General features: G+C 41.8%; 1 protein-coding gene and 1 long non-coding RNA gene across 3 annotated transcripts in view; one reads left to right on the top strand and one right to left on the bottom strand.

Moving 5' to 3' along the window:
* The window catches only part of plcb1 (phospholipase C beta 1), a 650,154-nt gene that overhangs the window by 149,229 nt on the left and 481,671 nt on the right, over positions 1-19,254 (bottom strand). For both annotated transcript variants that reach the window (XM_062969114.1, XM_062969113.1), the window contains exon 11: positions 10,905-11,062. In XM_062969114.1, the coding sequence (XP_062825184.1) occupies positions 10,905-11,062 (158 nt within the window). The remainder of the gene's footprint in view (positions 1-10,904; positions 11,063-19,254) is intronic.
* On the top strand, positions 1,068-8,997 carry LOC134295707 (uncharacterized). The gene is made up of 2 exons (XR_010002338.1): positions 1,068-1,923; positions 8,748-8,997. It is a non-coding gene; the product is annotated as an uncharacterized LOC134295707 (long non-coding RNA).

Below are 19,254 nucleotides of genomic sequence, written 5' to 3'. Positions count from 1 at the left end.
GTATTTGTTATTTGCTTTCCTAAGTTTCATATATGCAAGGTAATGGCTTCCCCTTGACATTAAGTCTAATCATGTCCGATTCTAGGGGGTTTCTAAGCCGAAGAGCTGGCATTGTCCATAGACGCCCCCAAGATCAAATGGCTGGCATGACTGCATGGAGCGCTGTTACCTTCCCACCAGAGCAGTGTTTATTGATCTGTTCACATTTACATGTTTTCAAACTGCTAGGTTGGCAGAAGCTGGAGCTAACAGCAGCCGCTCACCCCACTCCACAGGCTATTATTCCCAGCACTTGATGAACTTCTGTCCTCAAGAACACTGTCTTAATTCCTGACATAACTCACTTTAAAGCCCTCTCTGATTAGACCTGTGATAGTCTTAGTAGAAATGTTGTTCCCAACTGCTGTAAGTTTAAATCCATCATTTGCCAGAAGACCATGGAATCACAGGCCAGAAAAAGATAGAGTAGAGGCTAGATACAGAGGGCTTCTACACCCACACATTCAATCAACCATAGTTTGAATATTTTCAGGACAATTTTTAAAATAAAAATAACATTAATTTTACCATGTGCTAGGCACCATGCTGATGTGTAAGTATTGCCTGCTGTAACCTCTCACCGTTTCATCAATATGGAGGATTTTTCTGGCACTGATTTGATGTGTTTCCCATGTTATATAGAATACAGGGTTTTACATATTTAATGAAACATCAACATCTGTGAATTCAGGAGGGGGGCAATTTCCTGGAACCAAACCACAGCAAATATTGAGAGTCATTGTACTTTCCTTTTCCTTGATTGAGTTCTTACTTCATGGTAGTAGTGGAAATTATAATAGCATCATCATTTGCATTTCTCATTAACAGGTAAAAGGCTATATTGTAGCTGGTCAAGATCTGTTATTAAAGGTCAATGTATTTTACAGTTTGAACCTCTAAGGTTAGAAATAAGCACCACTAAATCTAACTGAGATCATTTCCAGTTAAGTATGCATGTGGTTGCAGCCATGCTGATCTTTAGACAGAGAGTGTTTTACTTTGCGCAAGCCATGCATATAATTCAGATGCTCTCCTGCACTTCACAATTTATGGTTACACTGCTGCTTCATCACAGCTGCCATGTTTGGCATTTGGATTGCTTAACATACTTGTACTAATGGAAGGAGTAGGACTTAGAACTTTATTCACTACACTTTGTTGTTAGAGGGAGGTAATATTACTCAGCATTTATTTCACTGATCTTTTTGCGACCTATCACACTCCATTTGCACATCCCTAAAAACAGAGATTGGAACCAATGCATTCATATTAATTATATTAAATCATAATTTTTTGAAAGCAGACAGAAATTAAATGAGAATGTAAAGAATGTTTCTCTCACACTGAAACTTAGTGCAATTTCTAGTTGCATTTGCCAGGTAACAACATTGAGGAGAATAGCATTTTTAGCCACTTCCCTTACTATTCTGGCTGGAGTTTTTCAGTCATTGGCAGGCAGTGGCCAGGATAACACACACCGAGTGCAATGGCATCAAAGAACAGCAAGGAGGGAAGGAAGAAAAACTTAACTGTGAAGAGCAGCAATTGCTGCCCAGTTCCGAAGATAATCAGATGTTTTGTCTCTAAGGTGAAGCAACATTTGAAGGTAATCATTGTTCATGGAATAGTGAATGAGTATTGCTTAGACTTCACAAGAATAAGTCAAGTGTCTGAAGGTGTTATGAATGTGAAATGCCTTTTTTTGCAATTAGGTCTGAATGTTTCTTTTCTTTCTTTCTTTTTTCATTTTTGCCTGACAGAAACACATCCGTATAATCAAAATAAATACTGAATGTCACTGCTGGAAAAGGGAGAAAGATGCATATACATGAACACCCGAAAATTTATGGTGGACCACCATGGAAGCAAAGATCAAACTGAAGAGTTGAGTAATTGTTAATGAGACCTATGTTGACAGATTTCCTAAACTTGCAATGAAGAAGATGTTATTAAGCTCATGTGAAAATGCTTTTGTGAATAGTATTTAATATCTTGCTTCAAGAAACACATCACTAAACAGATCATAGTCAGCAGACAGGAAAAACTAAAAGGGTTGGTACGTGATGTGCCATACATAGTAACCACTGCAGATTGCTGCTCCAAGGGTAAGAAGAAATGTATGCAGGGTAGCAATTCACATCAAACCAACTATTTTCAAATGTGAATTTGTGTTATTGAATTGCAAATATCCTAAAACTGTCACACATATTACATCTTTTCAAAGGCTTTATATGATGTGTATGTCCAGTTCCAAATGAATATAATTTGAAATTAAAAGAAAAGGCATATGTTCTACCACCAATAATGGGTCAAATTTTGTCAAAATATTTCAAAATTTCCAGTACACAATTGCTGTGGACTTTGGTGATAATAACAATGAAAGGATGTGAAAAGAACACTGTACAAAGGGGCAAAGAAGAGAAGGCAACGGCAGAAACCAAATTCCCCTTTTGTTCACGCAGAGGTGAGGAGAGGAAGCAGGAAAGCAGCTTGCTCCTTGGTTTATGTAAGGCCTGTCTAATATTTCCTTAAAAACCTGAGAGTGTGCACTCTTTTCTTTGATTGCCTACTCTTTTCTTAGATAGCCTTAAAAGCCTTAAAAACCTGTGTTTGTTGGACTCTTTACTTTTAAAAACCTGAGTCTGGGCTGATTCTTGAGTGTGGGCTAGCTGTAATTAAGGCTTGCTGTTCTGCCATTGTTTGGAAGGTGAGGCAAGGCTATTATTATTGAAAGTGTTGGCTTCCTGTTGAAGCTTTCTGAGCCAACCCCCCCCCCCCCACTACAGTAAAACACATTCTTACAGTATATACAATAAACAAAACAACTTTAAAAATACACACACAGGAAAGTGGATAGCATTCTGTCCCTAACATACACAATCCTCCTCGGTCACTTCACTCACCAAGAGATGGACCAACAGCAAATACTTGCCACCACATGCACCAGCTGTGGCATGTTCCGCTTTTTCACACAAAAACTAGTCAACTACATCTGCTCCAAATGCAAACAGATGACTCTGATGGAGCAGAGGATCCAACAGCTCGAGCACTGTATTAAGACCCTTAAGGACATTCAGGCACTCGAGCTCTTCTTGGACACTGCACAACACACTGCTGTAGATCTGCAGCCTGCATCACACCAACACCACCATGACCATGATCAGGAACCTTATGGGGAGATCAACTCACAGGTAGACAACCCTCAGGCTTGGAAGGAGGTCACCCATAGAAGGAGACACAGGACCAGGCAGCCTCCGCAGAACTCCTCTGCTCAGCTGCATTTACACAACAGATTTGAAATTCTAACACCATTAACATACAATCAGGAAACACATCTTGTGGAAGACCACAGTTTCTTAGATACCACTCAGTGGGCCACCCTTGATCAATGCGCAGGGGATAGCCAGGACGGGGACAGTGCATCACCACATTCACACTTATGTAATCATGCAAATGCTCCATCCCCAATCGTAGACCAGGAGCAACAGGAACATCCTTTGGAGAGTAATGGGCTCTCGATTGTATCTCAATGGATTGTCATTGATGAATGCACTGGGGATGTTGAGGAGGAGGACAACACTTTACACCTGCATGATTCACTTCAACAGGAACACTCTTCAGGGGACATACAGACTGTCTTGCACAAAAGGGACCCTGTCAATCCTCAAAGGAAACAGGTCTTGGTAGCCAAAAGGCTAAATGGAGGGCTGCACAAACACAGCAAGGACCAAGTACGGATAGCACAATAATCCCAAATAAACAGCTCAAGGGGAGGTCACAGGGGCTTTACATGTCTTTACACCAATGCTCAGAGCATGGGAAATAAGCAAGATGAACTCCAACTCTTAGCACAGCACCGCACATATGATGTCATAGGCATCACTGAAACCTGGTGGGATGACTTCCATCACTGGAATGTAGCCATTGAAGGCTATAACCTCTTTCACAGAAATAGAACAAAAGGGAGAGGAGGGGGAGTAGCTTTATATGTCAAAAACAGTTAAGTTGCAGAAGAAATGCAAGACTGTAACCAGCTTGAAAGCATCTGGATAAGAATCAAGGGAACCGGGACTCAAAAAGATCTTGTCGTGGGTGTCTACTACAGACCTCCGAGTCAGGATGAAGGACTTGATGAAGCCTTCTGTCAACAGCTGACCAAACAGGCACAAAGAAGAGATATAGTAGTCATGGGCGATTTCAATTATTCCGATATCTGCTGGAAAACAAACTCAGCCAAGAGTACAAAGTCCAACAAATTCCTCACTTGCCTTGCAGACAATTTTATGGTCCAGAAGGTAGAAGAGGCAACAAGAGGATCAGCAACTCTTGATCTACTCTTAACAAATGTGGAAGACCTGATCAACACAGTTGAAGTGGTTGGATCCTTAGGGGCAAGTGACCATGTGCTCCTGGAGTTTGCAACACAAAGGAATGCTGAAACTAAGACAAGTCAAACACGCATTTTCGACTTTAAGAGAGCTGACTTCCAAAAAATGAAGGAATTACTGAGCGACATTCCATGGACGCCAATATTAAAAAACAAGGGAGTTAAGGATGGATGGGAGTTTTTCAAAAGTGAAATACTCAAGGCGCAAATGCAAACAGTGCCAACAAAGAAGAAAAATAAGACAAGTGCAAAGAAGCCAGAATGGATGTCCAAGGAACTTCTAACTGAGCTAAAGCTCAAAAGTGACATGCACAAGAAGTGGAAAAGGGGAGAAATCACCAAAGAAGAATTCAAACGTAAAGCCAACACCTGTAGGGAAAAGGTTCACAAGGCTAAAGCACAAAATGAGCTCAGGCTTGCCAGGGACATAAAAAACAACAAAAAAGGCTTTTTTGCTTACGTTGGTAGAAAAAGGAAGAAAAAGGAGGCGATAGGGCCTCTGCAAGGAGAAGATGGGGTGATGGCGACAGGGGACAGGGAAAAGGCAGAACTGCTCAATGCCTTCTTTGCCTCGGTCTTCTCACAAAAAGAAAACCATCTTCAACCTCAGCAACATGGAATGGACGAAGGATTGGGGGAAATCCAACCCCAAATAGGGAAACAAGCTGTCCAGGAACACCTGGCCTCTCTAAACGAATTCAAGTCCCCAGGGCCAGATCAGCTACATCCAAGAGTATTGAAGGAATTAGCGGAAGTTATTTCAGAACCACTAGCAATTATCTTCGAGAGTTCTTGGAGAACGGGAGAAGTCCCAGCAGATTGGAGGAGGGCGAATGTGGTCCCTATCTTCAAGAAGGGAAAAAAGAACGACCCAAACAATTACCGTCCGGTCAGCCTCACATCAATACCAGGCAAAATTCTGGAAAAGATCATCAAGGAAGTGGTCTGCGAACACTTAGAAACAAATGCGGTCATTGCTAATAGTCAACACGGATTTACCAAAAACTAGTCATGCCAGACTAATCTGATCTCTTTTTTCGATAGAGTTACGAGTTGGGTCGATACAGGGAATGCTGTGGATGTAGCGTACCTGGATTTCAGTAAGGCCTTCGACAAAGTCCCCCACGACCTTCTGGCAAATAAACTAGTAAAATGTGGGCTAGACAAAACTACGGTTAGGTGGATCTGCAATTGGCTAAGCGAACGAACCCAAAGGGTGCTCACCAATGCGTCATCTTCATCATGGAAAGAAGTGACAAGTGGAGTGTCGCAGGGCTCCGTCCTGGGCCCGGTTCTGTTCAACATCTTTATTAACGACTTAGACGAAGGGTTAGAAGGCACGATCATCAAGTTTGCAGACGACACAAAACTGGGAGGGATAGCTAACACTCCAGAAGACAGGAGCAGAATTCAAAACGATCTTGACAGACTAGAGAGATGGGCCGAAACTAACAAAATGAAGTTCAACAGGGACAAATGCAAGATACTTCATTTCGGCAGAAAATATGGAAATCAAAGATACAGAATGGGGGACGCCTGGCTTGACAGCAGTGTGTGCGAAAAAGACCTTGGAGGCTTCGTGGACAACAAGTTAAACATGAGCCAACAATGTGATGCAGCAGCTAAAAAGCCAATGGGATTCTGGCCTGCATCAATAGGAGAATAGCGTCTAGATCCAGGGAAGTCATGCTCCCCCTCTATTCTGCCTTGGTCAGACCACACCTGGAATACTGCGTCCAATTCTGGGCACCACAGTTGAAGGGAGATGTTGACAAGCTGGAAAGCGTCCAGAGGAGGGCGACTAAAATGATTAAGGGTCTGGAGAACAAGCCCTATGAGGAGCGGCTTAAAGAGCTTGGCATGTTTAGCCTGCAGAAGAGAAGGCTGAGAGGAGACATGATAGCCATGTACAAATACGTGAAGGGAAGTCATAGGGAGGAGGCAGCAAGCTTGTTTTCTGCTGCCCTGCAGACTAGGACACGGAACAATGGCTTCAAACTACAGGAAAGGAGATTCCACCTGAACATCAGGAAGAACTTTCTCACTGTGAGGGCTGTTCGGCAGTGGAACTCTCTCCCCCGGACTGTAGTGGAGCCTCCTTCCTTGGAGGCTTTTAAGCAGAGGCTGGATGGCCATTGTCAGGGGTGCTTCGAATGCGATTTCCTGCTTCTTGGCAGGGGGTTGGACTGGATGGCCCATGAGGTCTCTTCCAACTCTACTATTCTATGATTCTATGATTGTCTGCTGTTACAATGGCAATGTGTAGCAAAACCCTCAACCTGATGGCTATGCAAGACATCCAAACCTTGGATTCCAATTCCTTGATTGGAAAGAAAAGCAATTTGTGGACTAAAACAAGCCAAACCAGTTAGTGTAAACTACACAGAAAGTCCACAGCAATTGTGATACACATTTAAAAATGTCAACCAAGATCAAGTGGAATCCCACATATGATACACTGAGATAGAAATTGGCTCCTCTACTACCGGTATGCCTAAATAGGTGGAAAATGTCATTTTTATTGTTCCTGAGACAGGGTTTCAGAACTATATTATCTGACAATACACGACTACAGAAGTCAAGAGACCATTAGGTCATTCATGAGACATTCTGTAATGGAAAGATGACATATTCAGGGGCAAAAGTAAGATAAGGAAATAGAAATGCATCTGACTAGGGAGTGTGCACTCTAATATTCTGTTTTCTTTCCAGTAGTGCCGACATGGATAAAACAGGAAATAATTCGTGAACCTGTGCTGTTGAAGGCTTTAATGGTCAGGATCAAAGGGTTGTTGTGTGTTTTCCAGGCTGTAAGGCCATGTTCCCGAAATATTCTCTCCTGATGTTTCGCCCAAATCTATAGCAGGCATCCACAAAGGTTGTGAGGTATATACCATAGATGTGTGCGAAACGTCAGGAGAGAATACTTCGGGAACATGCCCGTACAGCCTGGAAAACACACAACAACCTTGCAATTCGTGAACCATTGGTTTCTCTAAAAGTCTGCAGACATTAATGCATTCTAGTTTGAAACAATCTAATAAGTGATAGGGAACTCTGGTAGAATCAAAGATTTAGTTTTCAGAGCAGGAAATATTCGTCAATCTGTTACTGAAACAGTTCTGAAAATTGCTCTTGTGAAGTTTACTTGATGGAGTGGAAAAGGCAGTCTAGGCATTGTTGTAGACCTAAGAAAGAGTAGATCTGGCTCATAGTTTATATGATGATGATGATTATTATTATTATTATTATTATTATTATTATTATGATGCTTATTTATACCCTGCCTTTTCTCTCCAGAAAGAAGTCTTTAAAATCTTTTCAATATAAAGTTATTTCAATACAATTTTAAATCCACAAGTATACAAACAATAAAATACAATTAAACATGAGCGGTAATTAAAAATTACAATTAAAATCCATAAAACTGCTTACAAACTTATTTAAAGCTAAAACCACAGCACTTCTGACTTGATCTTTTTTTAAAAAAAACCCCTCTTAAAAAATCTGCCTGAATAAAAAAAAGGTTTTAGCTAGCCACCAGAAGGACAGCAGAGAGGGGGACATTCTGGCTTCTCTGGTAAAAAGGGAGTTCCAGAGTCGAAGGGCAGCCACTGAGAAGGAAGGCCCACTTTCTCATGTTCCCACCAACCAGGCTTGAGATGGAGATGGGACTGAAAGAAGGACCTCTCCTGAGAATCTCAGGCTCGGGAAAGTTTGTACGAGGAGATGCAATCAGCCAAAGAACCTGGGCCTGAGCCATCTAGGGCTTTACAGGTCATAGCCAGTACTCTGAAATGTGTCCGGAAATAAACTGGCAGGCAGTGGAGTTGCTGCACAGTGGGGATGTCCGCTCCCGGCATTCAGCCCCAGTTAGCAACCTGGCTGCAGCTCTTTGGAGCAGCTGAAGTTTCTGAGCACTCTTCAGAGGCAGCCTCATGTAGAATATGTTAGGGTATAATGAAGCTCTGTGTGTGTTAAAGAAAAAACTACACTGCTGATCATAACATGCAGTAGCTAATCTACGTCAGCAGTTAAGCAATTAAGTTTGGACCACACTTGGTGGGGTGTGGCTGTGTGTGTGTGTGTTAGCTTCTGCTCCTGCTTTTGCTTTTGGATTTTTCTCTCTCTTGGAAGAAGAGGCTGAAGAAGCCATGCTCTTTGTACCTTGCAATGCTTTTTTGCATCTTGAAATGCTTACAAAGACTATATAAGTTTGTTTTACTGTAAGATTTATGTTTTGATGCAATACTGCAAATTTATGTTTGAACTCTGCTGTAAAGAATAAAGTTTTACTGTGTTTTTTTCCCTTTTGCAACAGATTACATTATAGTGATCTAGATGGGATGCAACAAGTTTGAATTGTGCAAAGGCCCTTCTGTCCACCACTGACACCTGTGCCTCCAGGTTCAACGCTGAGTTCAGGAGGACTCCCAAACTGTGGATTTATGTCTTCAGGGGAAGTGTGATCCCATCCAGCACAGGCTGAATCCATATTACCTGGTCTGCTTTCTGACTGACCAGGAGTATCTTTGTATTGCATGGATTAAATTTCAGTTTGTTTTCCCTCATCCAGTCCATTATTCATGACAGACACTGGTGTAGGGTCAGGACACCCTTTACTTCATTGGCTTTAGATGGAAAGGAATAGGACAGTTAAATGTTATCTGCATATAGGTGGCATATAGGTTTATATTGGTAGATAAATATATATTCTTTGTATGAACTCACTCATATGCTTTCAATGGACAAGACACTGAGAAATGGGCTTTTCAAAATTCATAGCAATGTTCCCTTTTCTCTCAACACAAAACAGGGCCAAAGTGAAAAAATAAATCAAAAACCAGACCTGGCCCTGCCTCCCGCACCGCGTGCCCTGGCCTCGCTTCCTGCGCTGCACGGGAGGCGGGGCCAGGGCGCGTGGGCCACAGCGGGAAGGCCCAGCCAGCCTGGATGGGCCTTCTCTTGCGGGTCTAGATGGCTGGGGCAGGCCGCGCGGCGCAGGAGGTGGGGCCAGGGCATATGGACCACGGCGGGAAGGCCCAGCTAGCCTGGATGGGCCTTCTCCTTTGGGCCTGGATGGCTGGGCCAGACTGTGTGGCGCGGGGCCACACCTGGCCCCGCCTCCCATGCCACGTGCCCTGGCCCCGCCTCCCACGCTGCACACGGGCCACGGCGGGACCAGGGCATGTGGGCCATGACAGGAAGGCCCAGCCAGCCTGGATGGGCCTTCTCTTGCAGGTCTAGATGGCTGGGGCAGGCCGCGCGGCGCAGGAGGTGGGGCCAGGGCGCATGGGCCACGGCGGGAAGGCCCAACTAGCTTGGATGGGCCTTCTCCTTTGGGCCTGGATGACTGGGCCAGGCTACCTGGCGCAGGGCCACACCTGGCCCCGCCTCCCGTGCCACGTGACCTGGCCCCGCCTCCCACACTGCACATGGGCCACGGTGGGACCAGGGCGCATGGGCCACGGCAGGAAGGCCCAGCCTTTGGGCCTGGATGGGCCTTCCCACTGTGGCGGGAAGGCCCATGCCTGAAGGAGGAGCCGGGGGGTGGTGGCGCCATCCTCCTGGGGCTCGACTGCACCCCTGGGACAATGGCGCCACAGATACTTCCCATGCCTGGCGGTTGGACTGCCTCTGGGTTTCAGTGCAGTAGTGTAACAAAAACTCAAAGGCTAGGTTAGAACAAACAAAATTAAAATTGGTATCTATCATTTCAACATTAGCATAATCAATGAAGTTCTTTCAGTGTAACACTAATATAGTGGTACTTTTTTACTAACTTTCTTATTTCCCCCTATACACAACCTTGCTCTCACTACACTTATCTGAAGACTATCAACCTCATCATATGGGCAGCAGGAATCACTACACATAATGGAAAATCTGGTGGTGCTCATTGGGGGCATGAGGAAACGGTAATCCCAAACCCTGTGTCACCTGACTTACCCATTGCTCTATCCAACAAGGGGGGGGGGGAGCATCAGCTGTCCGATTCCACCAATTGATCCAATACAACATGGGAAGCCACCTGTGTTGCCACCACAGTAGCTTATGCCAATTCATCTTTACTTTTGCAATGGAGACCCACCAGCAGTAGGTCTATGTCATGAGATGGGAGATGGCAGGCTCTATCGCAAAAGTAAAGACAAACTGGAATATGCTGGCGGAAAGTACCCCACCTGATGAGGTTGTTAGACTATGTGGAAGAATTCTGAAGGAAAGATGTACACACATGTGCATACACACATTTTACACAAAGAAATTGAGTTATTGTTCTCAAGCTTGTGTACTGAATAGAATGGTTTAATGAGGCCTTGCCGCTTGTTTTTGGAAACATCTTCATGATCACCCTGCCCCATATATTATCCGCATCACACAGATCAGCTCAAGTTATGTATGTTTCAGATCACATACACAGCCATTTTATTTTGTAAATCTGCCCTCCCAGAATGTAGAAGACCCCTGGAAAGTGTACCTTGAAGGAGATTTCAGTTGTCATAGTGAATCCATGTGTAATGACCGGTTCTTCTTCAGCTGTTCGGCCTTTCCAGCAATCCAGCTCAACACAGCGGCAGCCGGACAAAAGTACTTGGCGATACATCTCGACAGATGAGTTACCAGCCAGCTGTCCAGCTGCAACAACATAACAAGGTGTGCGAAACAAGAAGACCCATTATGGTTTATGGACTAAATGTACATAATGCGAGAATAATGAAAGCTTATATCATCTGTTTTTCCCAAAGGCAAGAGACAAGATGACAAATCCCTTTAAGATGCATAAAATGAAAGGAAAATCATGCCCTAGTTACTACTATACAGTTCTAGATTCACTGCTGTAAGAAATCCCTGACATGAGTCTAGAAAATGACAAAGCTATATGGGAGCCGGAGTGGAAAACAACACAAGAGAGAATAATAAATACAAAAATATTTAATTCACATGGTGTTTGATATTTCCATTATTATTAAAGTAGTAAAGGAGTTACCTGGCTATAATAGTTGGTGTGACAGTTAATTTTTTAAAAAGCAAGCCAAGAGAACTGTGCACATATGATTAAAAATTGACTATAATATCTCATACAGTATTGTGATTGCCTTAAAAAGACTAACTCCTGGACAACATAGTAAGTCTCATCCCATTTAAAGAGCATAAAAGACAGCTGGGAAAGAAAAAGTCAGACAAAAACCATATATAGTTTAGCACAGGATTATGATTATTTTTATGTCTGCAATTTCTAGTACATTGCAGAGTACCACAAATCAGCATTGACATTTAGCTCAGGTTAAGACAATTCATACAAAACACTCTTCACTTCTATTTAGCAGCTTTAGTACGATATATTACACACTCAATAAAGCCTGGCTGAATGAATGGAACCCCTTTTAAATGTCATCAGCTTCAATGTGAGTGACTTTACTGTGTACACGCAGTCCGACTTACAAACAACTCATAGTTAAGAATGGGGGTGAGACAACAGGAAGTGAGAGAAATCTACCACTAGGAAAGAAAGTTCAATTTTGAAAGAGTTATCATGGCAAAGAGGTGTTTTTCTGACATTTTTTCACCCATCCTTGTTTCCACAAGCCGAAAGTTTTCAAAATCCAGTTATCTCAAGGACAGAAAGTGAGGTGAAATCTTCTGAACAGGGACATACAGAGCAAACTAAACACCACAATGATGTTAACCCTTCCCTATGCTATCCAAAGCGCGTGTGTGTATATATATATATATATATATATATATATATATATATATATATTCTGGAGTTACACTTTAAAAATGTACCTTTACATACAAATTCGACTTAAGAACAAACCTAAAGAACCTAATTTGTTTGTAACTTGGGGACTGCCTGTGTACAATATCTTAGAAGAAATTAGTTTTGAATTAAGACTTAATAGCTAGAAGTCAAAAATACGGAAGACAACCCTCTGGATCTCCAAGTTTTCTGGACTTGAGATCCAATAGTCCTATTCCCTAGTTCAGAGATTCTTAAATGTTTTCTGCTGCAGACCCCTTTTTTGAAGCAAAAGTTTCTCATGGAGCTTCAATAGGCGCCAATATCAGACATGGGCGAAATTTCTGACCAACATAAACTTAACAGTATTTCAGTGGAAGACCCCTGGGGCCATCCAGTCCAATCCCCTTCTGCCATGCAGAAAAAAACAAAATCAAAGCATCCCCAACAGATATCCCGTCAGCCTTTGTAATAATAATAATAATAATAATAATAATAATAATAATAATAATAATAATAATAATAATAATAATAATGATGTGTGGTTTTCTGGCATTGTATATTTTTGCCGCTTCTGTGACTGTTCATTTGTATTTTGATTCCATAGCTCACTTGTCAATGGATGTCCAGAATCAGCAGCATCCACCGCGGTCCTTTTTATCCTGGGCGACGACCGAGCCAGTATAGACTTAGTTTTGGTTTGATTCTCCATAATGCTAATGGGTTAGGTGCTCTTAGTTCCACTCCTCAGCTGAGGCCTCTCTGGCTTGGTTGGACCTGCCGGTAGTTACACTACCGCCAGCACAGCCCTCAGTCATCATTGGAGTGGTTAAGCCCCCCACCACCACCACATCAAGGTGGCACCTGCAAGCCATCAGAACAAATGCAATTAAGGCCAAGATTGAAAAATCAGCTGATGACCCAAAATGCAAACTGTGCAAAGAAGCCGACGAAACCATTGATCATATCCTCAGCTGCTGTAAGAAAATCGCACAGACAGACTACAAACAGAGGCACAACTATGTGGCCCAAATGATTCATTGGTACTTATGCCTGAAGTACCACCTCCCGGCAGTAAAGAACTGGTGGGATCACAAACCTGAAAAAGTATTAGAAAATGAGCACACAAAGATATTATGCAAAGATACAAGATAGATATGCTGCATTTCGTATCACAAAATCACAAGTCGAACACTTCCCAAGCATTTAGAACTGTGTGATGTATTTTCAGATGATGCGCGCAGATCCCAGTAAGGTGGACTTTTGTATTTGACAGATCGTAATTTTGTCAATGTTTATTGTTTCCAAATGCCGGCTGAGATCTTTTGGCACAGCACCCAGTATGCCAATTACCACTAGGACCACCTGTACGGGTTTCTGCCAGAGTCTTTGTAGTTCGATCTTGAGGTCCTGATAGCGGCTGAGTTTTTCCTGCTGTTTTTCATCAATCCGACTGTCACCTGGGATGGCGACATCAATAATCCAAGCCTTTTTCTTTTCCATGACTGTGATGTCTGGTGTATTGTGTTCCAGAACTTTGTCAGTCTGGATTTGGAAGTCCCACAATATCTTTGCGTGTTAATTTTTCATTACCTTTGCAGGTTTGTGATCCCACTAATTCTTTACTGCTGGGAGGTGGTACTTCTGGCATAAATTCCAATGAATCATTTGGGCCACATAGTTGTGCCTCTGTTTGTAGTCTGTGCGATTTTCTTACAGTAGCTGAGGATATGATCAATGGGTTCGTCCGTTTCCTTGCACAGTCTGCATTTTGGGTCATCAGCTGATTTTTCGATCTTGGCCTTAATTGCATTTGTTCTGATGGCTTGCTCCTGGGCTGCAAGGATCAGGCCTTCTGTCTCCTTCTTCAGTGTCCCATTTGTGAGCCATAGCCAGGTCTTCTCCTTGTCAGCTTTTCCTTCAATTTTGTCAAGGAACTTTCCATACAATGTTTTGTTGTGCCAGCTGTCAGCTCTAGTTTGTAGTGTGGTTTTCTTGTACTGATTGTCTGTTGTGCTTTGAGGGGTTTCTGATTTTTGACTTCAATCAAAGCAGGTTCTTCACTTTGCTTTACATATTCTGCCAGGGCATGTTCTTCTTCTTTGACTGCTTGTTTTACTTGTAAGAGTCCTCTGTCACCAGATCTTCTAGGCAGATATAGCCGGTCAACATCACTGCAAGGGTGTAGTGAATGATGAATGGTTATGAGTTTTCTTGTTTTTCTATCCAAATTGTTCAGGTCCACCTGTGTCCAGTTTATGATGCCAGCAGTATATCTTATGACAGGTATGGCCCAGGTGTTTATGGCCTTGATGGTGTTGCCTCCATTGAGCTTGATTTTGAGAATTTTTCTGACCCTTTGTGTGTATTCTTTGCTGACCACAGTTTTCACATGTTCATGCTTGATGTTGTCCAGTTGTAATATGCCCAGATATTTATAGGCCTCTGGCTGGTGACACTTTATCGTTTGGCCATTAGGCATATTTATGCCCTCACTTTCAATTATTTGTCCCTTCTTCAGTGCCACTGTCGAACATTTGTCCAAACCAAATTCCATGCTGTTGTTGTTGTTGTTGTTCTTATTATTATTGTTGTTGTTGTTGTATGACACAGTAAACAAGATAGATATGCTGGATTTCGTTTCACAAAATCACAAGTCAAATACTTCCCAAGTGTCTAGGACTGTGTGATGTATTTTTGGATGATGCGTGCAGATCCCAGTAGGGTGGCCCTTTGCAGTTGGCAGATTGTAATTTTGTCAATGTCTATTGTTTCCAAATGTCTATTGTTTCCAAATTATTATTATTATTATTATTATTATTATTATTATTATTATTATTATTATTATTATCATTATCATTATTATTGTAATAGGAGCAACCCCAGGGGCCATCCAGTCCCACCTTCTTCTGCCATGCAGGAAAAGCAAAACCAAAGCATCCCCAACAAATGTCAACCCAGTCTTTGTAATAGAAATAATAATAATAATAATAATAATAATAATAATAATAATAATAATAATAATAATAATAATAATAATAGCAAGCCCAGGGGCCATTCAGTCCAACCCCCTTCTGCCATGCAGGACAAATCAAAGCACCTCCTGAACGATGGGAGAGAAATAGGGTTTTGGAAGCAAGGAAGGGGAAGGAGAAAGGAACTGGGTGACAAGGGAAATGAGGGGAAAGGCTTTTGGGGGAAAGGGGGCTGAGGGAAATAGCTTTTGGTGCTAAGAGTACTGAGGGGGAAAAAAAGCCTTTTTGCAGCGAAGGAGGCATGTTGAAAAGACTTTTGGTGGTGAGGGAGGGGGAGGAGACAGAAAGAGGAGGAAAAGCTTGGAGGGGGGGGGAGGGAACTCCGGAGCCCGTCAGTATGCTCTGTGGAACCCTTTGAGAACCGCTGCCCTAGTGGGTTGATAAAACCTGAAGTCCAAAATAACTGAAGGGCCAAAAGTTCCCCAACCTGTTTTATATCTAGGCATCACTCCACACTTTCCTTTGAGTTTTAGACAATGATAACGATTAAACATCACACAGAGATATGAATCCTATCTCTAGTCTCAACTACAATAAATCTGATGAGCCAATGGAAATTCCATAGAAATTATTAGCTTACGAAATGTCCATTGGTTCCATTGAGGGCTCTCATGTTCAGCTTTCTTGATATTGTAGCAGTCAGTAATTGAATTCAAGTCACTGCCATATTTGGTAGAAAACTATTATACTGCAGATATTTTATAACTCTTAACCTTTTTACCTTCACAGTCCTGTTCATAAATCGCTGCATGTATTAGTTCTGATAAGAAATAAGAACAGTTATATTTTGTATTGAACTGATTGAACCCTCTTTAAAAGGATTCCCATAAGGTGAGAACACCAACAGTTTCTCTCAATATTCAATCCTCTGCCCTTTCAACTGAGTGTATAATTCTGCATGCAAAAGAGACAGCTAGTGGGTGTTTGGTTTGATCAGTATTTCCTTCTCAAGAAATATAACTGAAGAGCAGACGTTCAGTCAATTGCTCCTAACAGTCTATGACACCGACTGAAATCGGTACAGGTAGTGTACCTTAAAAATCTGTGAAATTCAAAGTGAAGAAGAAATGTCAACAATGGCTAAAACCATCCAAAATGTAAAAAGTAAAGTCCCTCTTTAGAGAATACATCTTGCATATAGTTCATGTATTTAAAAAATCTCTTCGCTATTCCTTTGCTATCTATCTCAAACAAAATCTTAGATGACTTACACAACTAAGTACAATAAGAGATCAATTTCGGAAAGTACTATACAGTTAAGTGGAGCCTTGAGCTATACTGTAAGCAATTTGATCTATTAGAAGTACCAAGTATAAACCAGCCAACCACACGGTGAACTAATTCCAACTTTTGTGCAGGAGAACAAGTATGATACTGAAATCATGACTGAGGAAAAAGCCTGAGCTTGTACAAAACAGAAGTTGGAGACCTGTAGAGCTCCTGATGTTGCAAGATTCCAACTCCCATCAGGTCTAGATATCTAATGTCATGGATGATGGGACTTATTGTTCAGTGATATCTGAAGGGTCACAATTATATAGGATCTATTCTGCATGGTAGGATGTGATGCCATACTTCATACCATGTGTATAGGAATACACATAGTAGAATATCCATCCCTACAAAAATATTTCCTGCATGTAAGAAATTATAGTGTCAAGAAGGGGAATGAAAGAACATTCTAACATGTGAGCTGGCACAGGAAATCCAAACACATATTGCTGAGACCATTTCAACAAACACTATGTATATAGACATGCATGTATAGGAAGTATTTCCAAGGGATGATGCACAGAAAAAATGATTACTCTGTTCCTGAAACTAATCATGGTCCAAGGCTCTTCAGTAGTAGAATGATTCTGTTATACTGTTTTGGGTTTTGGAGGTACACACTTAGTAGACCATTGTTATGGACACTTAGATCATTGTTAGTGCCAATGATGCTTTTGTCCAGTCTTGGAGAAATGACAGCGAGTCTCCTTGAGGTAGCCTTTTGTTCCCTCCATCCAACTCATTTTTATTCCAGGTAGGGTGCTGACACATTCAAGCCCACTACTTTGCATATTCATTTCATGAAGCAATTCTGACAGGGACTGCCTAACTCAATAAAAGCCAGAGCAATACTTATTGGTGCCTACTGCTGTTTGTAAAAAGGGACCAACAACTACACTCCCACTGGCCCAGTTTATGTAATGCTTGCTTGCTTGCAGCACTGAAAAAGAGGTGATTTAATATCAATCTAGTCCCTAGGAAAGCATAAGCATCTATTGCCAAAATGCTGTGTAACAGAACCCCTCAAATCTTTTAAAGTAAGATGGTTACACATATCAAAAAGATGACAAAGAAATTAATGGGAATGACATAATACTCCCATCTCATATAAAGGTAATTTTAGGCTATCTGAAGCCTGAAGATTTCAAAGTGGAGTCGAACCTCATCACATTGAGGTCCAATTTGTGGGCGATAATGGAGGGATTCGCCATGCAGCATGGTGAAACCAGCGGGCAGCATGGTAACCCATTGCCCTGCACCCTGCATTGCCCGCATCATCCACTTACCCATCCCATGTGGGGGAAGCATCACTGCCCAGCTTGCCCTCATGCTCATCCTGTTCTTTCTTATGAGAACATGGGAAGCCTCCTGTGTTCTCTGGGAAGTGTCCTAGCACATTACCAGGACACTGGAAGGATGGAGCTCCACTGGAAGTTTGATGGCATCAGGCAGGCTCCTTCCTCCAGTATCACCAAGTATTCTAGGACACTATATAATAATAATAATAATAATAATAATAATAATAATAATAATAATAATAATAATTTATAACCCACCCTATATACCCAGGGGGACGCAGGTGGTTTCCAAACAAAAAGTGGCATTCAATGCCATAATAAAAAATAAAAACAGACAACACAAATCAAACAATAAGTAAAACAACATCAATATAAACTTATAATATCTAGCCAAAAATAAGTACTTAAATAAACATAATGAATCTCATCAACCACACTAAAATTTATCAATGTGAGGAGGTCCTAGGTAAAACTCTTCCCAGGCAGGATGCCTCATAGTAAAACAGAATCAAACCTGCACTAAATTAAAAACACAACCCTTTACTCTAGAACAAAAAAGTATGGACACCCTCTATCAATTCTGTAATATGTGGATAATGGTCCCAATCCTGTCTAATCTGATTCGGATTTCAAGGCTGCCTGTACTATATCTAAGCAAAAAAGTGTGTGTGTGTGTGTGTGTGTGTGTGTGTGTGGAGTAGAACAGTTTCCATTAACACAAATGGAGCAAGGACGGGGCAGGGGGCTGGCAAACTGAAGATCTCAGAGATATGCCTATAAGTTATGTGAAAAGAAAGAAGGAACGTTCCCAGCTTTATCAACAAGAAAGACAGTGCTAATGCACAACTGTAAGTTTGCCTTTTAAAAAGAAGGCCCTATGTATGTGTGTGCATGTGTGCACATACACACCTATAGGAGCTTAGGCAATAGTCTTGTTAATTCCAAAAGATAAATGATTGTTGTCCCACGGCTTTGGGCATGTACAATGAGGTGCTGCAAAGCCCGTCCTTCACTGTGACAACAGTAATAAACTACAGCCACAGCCAGCAGAAATCTAGTACAAAACTGAGCTCCAAATGAAAGTCTGGGGGCTACTGGAGGGATAAGGATAGAGACAAGACACAGAAAAAATATTGTTTTTTAAGCCACCAGCATGTTATTTCTTCACATTATAGGACAGAATCACTGGAAATTGCATTCCTTCTTCCCCTTGACGGAAAATAACCTTGGATTATAAATGTTTTATCTCCCTTAAGGGCAAGAAAGAGCTATAATGTCTAAATAAATAAACAGTACTTGATGTACTGCCAAATGTGTTTTTTCAAAGGCTAGGGAAGTGGTCATTATAATTATGAATGAATTTATGCCATGTGTATTTTTCTCTCTTTGCAGAGTAATATTATTTCTTTGGGGATGGCAATTTTTCCACTCAGTGACTACGATGGCAAACCTAGACTAGAAATCTTCCACACCAGTGGTGGG

Source organism: Anolis carolinensis, chromosome 1 (assembly GCF_035594765.1).
Source record: "Anolis carolinensis isolate JA03-04 chromosome 1, rAnoCar3.1.pri, whole genome shotgun sequence".
Lineage (NCBI taxonomy): Eukaryota > Metazoa > Chordata > Lepidosauria > Squamata > Dactyloidae > Anolis > Anolis carolinensis.
The sequence above is the reverse complement of the archived record's forward strand: the minus strand, read 5'-3'. Positions and strand labels throughout refer to the sequence as shown.